Source organism: Hordeum vulgare, chromosome 7H (assembly GCF_904849725.1).
Source record: "Hordeum vulgare subsp. vulgare chromosome 7H, MorexV3_pseudomolecules_assembly, whole genome shotgun sequence".
Taxonomy (NCBI): Eukaryota; Viridiplantae; Streptophyta; class Magnoliopsida; order Poales; family Poaceae; genus Hordeum; species Hordeum vulgare.
In genome coordinates, this window is record NC_058524.1 from 94499389 (window position 1) to 94508695 (window position 9307).

At 48.7% G+C, this 9307-nt stretch overlaps 1 protein-coding gene across 1 annotated transcript; it reads left to right on the plus strand.

The window, feature by feature from the left end:
* The first annotated feature begins 361 nt into the window (after window positions 1–361).
* On the plus strand, window positions 362–2515 carry LOC123413053 (UDP-glycosyltransferase 73C5-like). The gene has a single exon (XM_045105996.1). It carries the CDS (start codon window positions 713–715, stop codon window positions 2303–2305), a length of 1593 nt encoding a protein of 530 aa, XP_044961931.1. The 5' UTR covers window positions 362–712; the 3' UTR covers window positions 2306–2515.
* Window positions 2516–9307: the final 6792 nt, after the last annotated feature.

The window sequence follows — 9307 nt, forward strand, 5'->3', positions numbered from 1 at the left end:
GATTGGTTTCCGAAGACGGCGACGAGGACGCTTCGGTGTGCGCACACGTCATCGCGGAAGCTCCCGCTTCTAGAAACCAGCTCGAACCCTGGATCCACACAGCTTCGAAACGACCGCTCGTGTAACATCTGCGTCCACGTAGGTCTCCGCGCCCGCGACTGCGACTCACACGCCCGTTCGGTAGCTCACGTGTCGCCATGCGTAACAGAAGATGGCCCCGTCCCGTCCCGGGAGGAACACACGCATGTGTGGCCCTCTGTGTACGGTAACCCCACGTCCCTTATCACGTCCTGGCCTCGCCACCACTCGATGGTTCCTTTCGCTTGGCGCCACCTCCTCCTCTACCTTCTCAACTTCTCTCCTTCCTCCTACACGCACACACCTCTTTTCTTTTTGCTACTCATACATGCACACCGATGAGCAATTTTTCATCCATGCACATCTCTCCGCCGCCTGTCACGTCCGATGTCCTCAGCATAGCGCTAAGCTTACTCGTGGAGACGACATCGGTCGTGCCGTACGCCGTACGCGTCACAAAAACTCACGGACGACCGTCTCCTAGGTGTCTCACAGCCACTGACCAGCCACGCTACAATTAACCTTCTTAATTCACACAGCTGTGCTGGGCGCCGTTACCACCGTCGCTAGCTATATATAGCTGCCGTCGCGGAGCAAGCGAGCCAGAGATACGCCGTGAGGAACACTAGAGAAGATGGCGGCGTCGGAGCTGCACTTCCTGCTGGTGCCGCTGGTGGCGCAGGGACACATCATCCCGATGGTGGACCTGGCGCGCCTCATCGCCGCGCGCGGGCCGCGGGTCACCGTGCTCACCACGCCCGTCAACGCCGCGCGCAACAGGCCCGCCGTCGAGAGCGCCGCGAGGGCGGGCCTGCGCGTCGGCCTCGCCGAGCTGCCCTTCCCCGGCCCGCGCTTCGGGCTGCCGGAGGGGCTGGAGAACGCCGACCAGATGGTCGACCCGACCATGTACATCAAGTTCTTCCAGGCCATCTGGGGGATGGCCGAGCCGCTCGAGGAGTACGTCCGGGCGCTGCCGCGCCGGCCTGACTGCCTCATCGCCGACTCCTGCAACCCGTGGACGGCTGGCGTGTGCGCCGGCCTCGGCATCCCCAGGCTGGTCATGCACTGCCCCTCCGCCTACTTCCTCCTCGCCGTGCACAACCTGTCCAAGCACGGCGTGTACGACCGCGTCGCCGACGACATGGAGGAGTTCGAGGTGCCGGACTTCCCGGTGCCCGCCGTTGGAAACCAGGCTACGTTCCGTGGCTTCTTTCAGTGGCCCGGCGTGGAGAAGGAGCAGCGCGATGTGCTCGACGCCGAGGCCACTGCCGACGGCCTGCTCGTGAACACGTTCCGCGGCATCGAGGGCGTCTTCGTCGACGCCTACGCGGCGTCCCTCGGCCGGAGGACGTGGGCCGTCGGGCCGACGTGCGCCTCGAGGTTCGACGACGCCGATGCCAAGGCCGGCCGCGGCAACCGCGCCGACGTCGACGCCGGCCGCATCGTCTCATGGCTCGACGCCCGGCCGCCGGCGTCCGTGCTCTACATCAGCTTCGGCAGCATCGCGAAGCTGCCGGCGAAGCAGGTCGCCGAGCTGGCGCGCGGTCTGGAGGCGTCGGGGCGGCCGTTCGTGTGGGCCATCAAGGAGGCCAAGGCCGACGCCGCCGTGCAAGCGCTGCTGGACGAGGAGGGGTTCGAGGAGCGCGTCAAGGACAGGGGCCTCCTCGTCCGAGGCTGGGCGCCGCAGGTGACCATCCTCTCGCACCCGGCGGTGGGCGGCTTCCTGACGCACTGCGGCTGGAACGCGACGCTGGAGGCCATCTCCCACGGCGTGCCGGCGCTGACGTGGCCCAACTTCGCCGACCAGTTCTGCAGCGAGCGGCTGCTCGTGGACGTGCTCCGCGTCGGCGTCAGGTCCGGCGCCAAGCTGCCCGTCATGAACGTGCCCGCGGAGGCCGAGGGCGTCCAGGTCACCGGGGCCGACGTGGAGAGGGTGGTCGCCGAGCTGATGGACGGCGGGCAGGAGGGGGCCGCGAGGAGGTCCAGGGCCAAGAAGCTCGCCGAAGAGGCCAGCGCGGCCATGGAGGACGGCGGGTCGTCGTACACCGACCTGGAGTACATGATCCGGCACGTATCGGAGCTGTCGAGGACGAGGGGCCACGAGCACGGGTGGGGCACGAGCTCGACGTCCCTGCTTTCCGCTGCGGCGGAGCTTGGAATTGGAAGCAAGAACGGCGCCGCCAAGAAGATGGAAGCCGCCGACGCTGCGTTGTCAGTGCACTCCTGAGCTGCATGTCGCCATGATCATCAAGTTGTATCATAGGATGATAGGATGCTGTATCGTACAACAATTCTTTTCAACGGTCGATACCACCATGTTGAAGTAGCCAATTCGTCCATGTATATGATTGCTACTCGCTTATAAACAATGAAGTGTATCTTTGGCGTCACTTCACGAATCAGTCAATCCATATGGACAGTTCTAGTAGTTTGAAAACCAATTTGCAAAACACAACCATATCTGGGCAATCGGGGAAATATGTGATTAATCAAGCCCGCGAGACGGCCACCAAAAGCCCACACGCAAGTCCCTCTCTTGAGCTAGATGAGCTGATGGCGGAATTCAAAAAAAGTTCATCAAATTAAACGTTCATCAAATTTCATCAAATAAACGTTCATCAAATTTCATAAACGTTCATCAAATTTCAAATTGTGTTCGTAGATTCCAAAAAATGGTCATAAAATTTAAAATCTGTTCATTGAATTCAAAATTTGCTCATCCATTTTTTCAAAAAAAAATGTTGAAAACTAATTTTGTTCATCAAGTTCAAAAAATGTTCATCAAATACAAAAAGATGTTCATCATTATTAAAAAATGCTCATAAAAATGTTCATTCTTTTGAAATAGTGGAGATTTTTTGAATTCAAGAACTGTTTTTTAATTCGATGAACATTTCTTTTAATCCGTGCATGCTTTTGAAAGTTAGTATTCTTTTCGAAATCTCGAAAAAAGGATAACCGTGCACCACAAATGTGCCGGCCTAGAAGGATGCGCAAGGAGCGCGCGCGGGGGCGGGGCGGGGGGGGGGGGGGGTTGCGTGCAGCCGATTCCCGGCATGCGGGGCGCGTAATAGGAGCTCCCGGTCATACTGGCTAGGCAACGACGCTCACTGTCGATCATAGTGGAGTCGGACTGCGCCATAACCCATGGCGGTGGACGTGATCAAGGAAAAAGAAAACGAACAAAACACCTCATGCTTCTCTATAGGTGGGAAGCTTAGCTTGTGGCAAATTGATAGGGGTGTGAATGTTGTTCGCCAAGTTCGGTTTATCTAGCACTCGGACAACAGGATGGCTGCCTTTGGGACCGGGCAATATTTTTGGGTTGTGTCTTACAAAACGTAGAGCTATTTCTTGATCAACATATTCATCCTTTTTGAGAAAAGAAAAGATAGAAGTTGCGCATCAATGCATTATGGACCAGCCGAGCTATTTTTCAACAAGAAAATGAAGCTCGAGCCCGTTACAAATTACCTTTTGGGTTGCACATCAAGGCTTGTTCCTGGCCCAAAGTACAAGCGTAACTCAATCCGATCGGCAATTTTTGGGTCGGAATGTTTGCCCATGCCAAATTTCTCTCTCTAAGAAGAAAGAGGACTAGGTTTTTTTTTGCTTGTCCGTCGAGATCTGTTTGAATCCTAGGCTCTTCTCTAACCAGATTTGTTTGAGCCCTAGGATCTTCTTAGATAGCACACCCCTTGTGCGCCCCCACACTATTTTCTATCCTTTTCCCCGTGGTCTCGCCCACATCGCATTTCTTGCGTTATCCTTGAACCATCGAGAATCGTCGTTCCCTTGGTCAATGTTAGACATCGTATTGGCGGCGGTATCCCACGAGAGAACAACGCAGGGTGAAGGGGTTGAAGACGACGGAAGGTTGTGAGGGGACTGGAGAATATGGCTCGTCGGCAGGAAGTAGCACCCGCGCCTCCGGCCAATGGTGTGACGCTAGCCAGCTCCAACTCACCGGTCCCTATGTATGGTTGCTTCCTTGCGGTCAAATCAATGCCCAACCTAGTGAGCCCATTTTTTGTTCATCCTTAAAATGTGTTTTGCCCGTTTAATGTTGTGAATAATTGTGTTATATATGTACCAATGTATAGAAGCATGTAGTGTCAGTTATGCCATTATGTAACAATAAGTACAATGTACAAACTATGATTAGGCTTGTGTGGTGTTAGTCATATCCTACTTATATAGCAATTGTTTGATTAAATCCTTGTGTTGAGAACCTCCTCAAGACACCGCAAATGTGTTGGGGAACGTCGCATGGGAGACAAAAAAATTCATACGCACATCCAAGATCTATCTATGGAGATCAACATCTACGAGAGGGGGAGTGCATCTACATACCCTTGTAGATCGCTAAGCGGGAGCATATATAACACGGTAGACGTAGTCGTACTCTTCACGATCCAATAGCGATCTGATCCTATCTAGTGCCGAATGAACGACACCTTTGCGTTCAGCACACGTGCGGCTTGATGACGTCTCCTCCTTCTTGATCCAACAAGAGAGGAAGGAGAAGTAGATGGGATCTCAACGAGCACGACGACGTGGTGGAGATGGTGGTGGATCAATCCCGGCAGGGCTTCGCCAAGCGAACGAGGAAGAACGGGAGAGACGGTAGGCTGCAGGGCGTGGGAATTGTTGTGTCTAGCCCTACCCCTCTCCTCTAATATATATAGGAGGCAACGGGTAGGTTCAGGTCACAGCCCTTGGCCCCTCCTCCAAGGAGGGCCGATGGCTAGGGTGGCGTCCTCCCTCCACAAGGAAGGGAGAAGTCCCCCTCCTCCAAGGCACCCTCGTGGTGCCTTGTCCCCTTGGGACTGAAAGTGCGTTATATCGACTAGAGGGAGGGGTGAATAAGCGATTTTTATGAACTCGTCACTCAGGAAATTCCTTGTGAGGAAAGTCCTCGGTCATGAAGTAAGTATAGCAAAATAAGTACTCAAGCAAGCGTGCAAAATAGCGATGGCATAGTCGTCAGAGTGAAATGAAACATTCGGTTTGCACCAATAGTGTGTTCACGACATGCAGGTGAAGAAGAAGTTAAGTGAAGAATTTGGGGTGAGGAAATTGAGAAAGTTTTCAGTCAAATTCTTCAAACAGTAACAATCAAAGTCATCAACATACAACAGAGGAAATGAAAAGGTTGAGGAATTAGAACCAGGGGTGCTCGATGAAGACAATGGTTTGATGACCCAGTTTCAACTACTGTGACAGTCGTATGTCTCGTTTGTGCGGCTTGGCATTTAAACCAAAGAACACATAGTCCTGACCGTATTTCTTCGCGCACACACGAATTTCGTCACTATCAAAGTCTTCAGAGGAAATACCAAAGTCTTCAGTTAAAGACATACATTTTTAGGGGTCGATATTGTTCGAATAGCTCAAACTCCTCAGCAACTTATAGAGCGTGTGTACACTCACAAACATATCAGTCTCTTAACCTACAATTCTACAATACACCAAAATCACTAAGGGGCACTAGATGCACTTACAATCTCCCCCTTTTGGTGATTGATGACAAATAAGTTAAGTTTTTAACGAGATATGAAGTGTAAGTATAGAGTTTGAGGATTTTGAATGCAAGATATTGAGAAACTCCCCGTGAAGATGTGCATATTTGAGGAATTTGGCTTGGACTGCAAATGCACATTGAGGAATTATACCATGGAGATCTCCCCCTATATCTTGTAATCCATGCAGGCATTTGACATATACCATGAGGAAATATGAAATGCATGATGGAAAGTGGAGTTTCATGAATTTAAGCATGCGTGCATTAATCAACATGAGGAATAAGCATGCGAAAAAAATGGTTCAAATGTGTCACACCACCACCGGGGCATAAGTTTACAACTCATACAACCAAACACTTCATAAGAACGAGAGTTGTAACTTAAATAAAATATAGTTCAAGAGCCCATAAAGTAATAAAGTAGACCCGCTTGAAGACTAACCGATACATCTCCAATGTATCTATAATTTTTGATGGTTTCATGCTATTGTCTTGTCAAACTTTGGATGTTTTGCATGCCTTTTATATATTTTTTTGGGACTAACTTATTAACTCAGTGCCAAGTGCCAGTTCCTATTTTCCCATGTTTTTGACCCCTTCAGAGGAGGATTTTAAACGGAGTCCAAACGGAATGAAACTGCCAAAAAGATTTTTTCCGAAACAGAAAAAGATCGGGAAGCCTGAGAATCAGGGCAGGAGGTCACCAGGGACGCCACAAGCCCCCTAGCCGCGGCCAGGGGGCGCCTCCCAGGCTTGTGGGGCTCCTTGAGCCTCCTCTGCCCTAGGTCTTTCGCATATAAATTCCCTAAAATCCCAGAAAAAATCAGGAGATCATCGAAAGTACTTTTCCGCCGCCGCAAGCTTCTGTCTCCGCAAGATCCCATCTGGGGCACGTTTTGGTGCCCTGCCGGAGGGGGGATTCGGATACGGAGGGCTTCTTCATCAACACCATGACCTCTCCGATGATGCATGAGTAGTTCACCATAGACCTACGGGTCCATAGCTAGTAGCTAGATGGCTTCTTCTCTCTCTTGGATCTTCAATACAAAGTTCTCCATGATCTTCATGGAGATCTATCCGATGTAATCTTATTTTGTGGTGTGTTTGTCGAGATCCGATGAATTGTGGATTTATGATCAGATTATCTATGAATCTTATTTAAGTTTCTCCTGATCTCTCTTATGCATGATTTCATATCCTTGTAATTCTCTTTGAGTTGTGGGTTTTGTTTGGCCAACTAGATCTATGATTCTTGCAATGTGAGAAGTGCTTTGTTTTGGGTTTATACCATGCGGTGACCTCACCAAGTGATAGAAGGGGTAGCGAGGCACGCATCATGTTGTTGCCATCAAGGGTAAAAAGATGGGGTTTTCATCATTGGTTTGAGATTATCCCTCTACATCATGTCATCTTGCTTAAGGCGTTACTCTGTTCGTCATGAACTCAATACACTAGATGCATGCTGGATAGCGGTCGATGTGTGGAGTAATAGTAGTAGATGCAGAAAGTATCGGTCTACTTGTCTCGGACGTGATGCCTATATGTATGATCATTGCCTTAGATATCGTTATGACTTTGCACGGTTCTATCAATTGCTCGACAGTAATTTGTTCACCCACCGTAATATTTGCTATTTTGAGAGAAGCCTCTAGTGAACACTATGGCCCCCGGGTCTACTCCACACCATATTTTCAGCCTTACACTTTTACTTCGTTGCACTTTCCGCCTTCAGATCTCAGTTTGCAATCAATCTTGAAGGGATTGACAACCCCTTTATAGCGTTGGGTGCAAGCTCTTTTGTGTTTGCGCAGGTACTCTGGACTTGACGAGATTCTCCTACTGGATTGATACCTTGGTTCTCAAACTGAGGGAAATACTTACTGCTCCTGTGCTGCATCACCCTTTCCTCTTCAAGGGAAAACCAACGCAAGCAAGTCTCCGTCAACATGTCAATTTCTGGTGTTGTTGTTTGAGAAGTAGCAGAAGGATTTCTGGCGCCGTGGCCGGGGAGTATCAAGTCAAGAACTCATCCAAGTAAGTGTCGCAAACCCATCTCTTACATTTACTTTGTTTGCCAGTTACCTCTCAGTTTCCTCTCCCCCACTTCACCAATTTGCCTTTTTCGTTCGCCTTTTCATTCGCCCTTTTCTCCCGCTTGCTTTCTGTTCGCTTGTGTGGGATAGTCTACCTGTCCTCATGGCTAGATCCACCACTTCGAACGATACATCCTAGAACGAAGTTCTCAATTTCAAACAAATTGAGGGAGAAAACTTAAAGGGCGCTTGGTATAGGATTTGCAATGCTGAGAGTAGATCTACTCATAAGCAATTAACTACCGTCCTGCTTCGCAGCTTTTATGTGGGTGTTTCTCCTTGGAATAGGTACATTCTTGACACCATCGTAGGTGGAAATTTCTTGGGTAGCCATGCCGTTGATTCTTATGGAGCTGTAATAAATTTTGTAGGCTCACCCCCACTCATGGTTAATGGAACTACCTTAACTCTGGAACATGTGATGCGTAGGATGAATGTCATTGAAAATAAAGTTGCTATGATCGAGCTTATTGAGAATTTGGATAAAATGATCCACGATCAAATCACTCAGTACGGATCCAAGGTAGGAATGATTTTGAAAAATTTAAAGGAGAAGGAACCCACAGTTAACGAAAAACTAGGTCATGATTTCGCTAGGATTGGCAAACTAGAGGATGTTATAACCAACTTGGGTTCCTCTTTTGCCGATGTGCAGAATACTCCAATTTTTGCCCATAATAAGGTCACCAAGTCTGTTTTTGTTCCCAAAAATAGTGGTGGATCATCTAGCAAGAAAGATGAAAACCTTAATATGATAAGTGATCACGCTACTTATGGTTTGAGCACCAAAGACGAAGATACGTGATTCTATCACCTTATGCCTAGCTAAGGGCGTTAAACAATAGCGCTTGTTGGGAGGCAACCCAATGAATTTATTTATTTTTCTTTCTGTTTTGTTGCATACACACCATCATAATTCTGTTATGATTGTGTTTTTTGTGTTTTTTTGTGTTTGAGCCAAGTAAAACCTTTATGACTAGTCTTGGTGATGGTTGTTTGATCCTGCTGGAAAAAGACAAAAAAATCGCTCACGAGATGATTTTTCATTTTTATACAGAAAGAGATTTTGAGTTGATTCTTTTTTATGCTGGTTGATATGCCTTTTTCCCAGGCAGTCGTAATTGTTCAGAATTTTTGAGGTACCACAAGTATACGAAGTATACATATTGCTACAGACTGGTGGTAGTTTGTTTTCTTGTGCTAATGTTATCACGAGTTTCTGTTTAAGTTTTGTGTTGTTCAGTTTTCAAGTTTTGGGTGATGTTCTCATGGACAAAGAGATAAGGAGTGGAAAGAGCTCAAGCTTGGGTATTCCCAAGGAATCCCAAGCCAAATTTAAGGACACCAAAAAGCCCGAGCTTGGGGATGCCCCGGGAAGGCATCCCCTCTTTCGTCTTCAATCCATCGGTAACATTTCTTGGACCTATATTTTTATTCACCACATGATATGTGTTTTGCTTGGAGCGTCTTGTATCTTAGGAGTCTTTTCTTTTTGTTGTCTCACAATCATCCTTGCTGCACACCTTTAGAGAGAGACATGCACTCATCGTGATTTTGCTAGAATGCTCATAGTGCTTCACTTATATCTTTTGAGCTAGATAATTTTGCTCTA

Excerpts from the sequence above, each read along its gene's own strand:
- LOC123413053 (XM_045105996.1), top strand. The coding sequence starts at position 713 with ATGGCGGCGTCGGAGCTGCACTTCCTGCTGGTGCCGCTGGTGGCGCAG.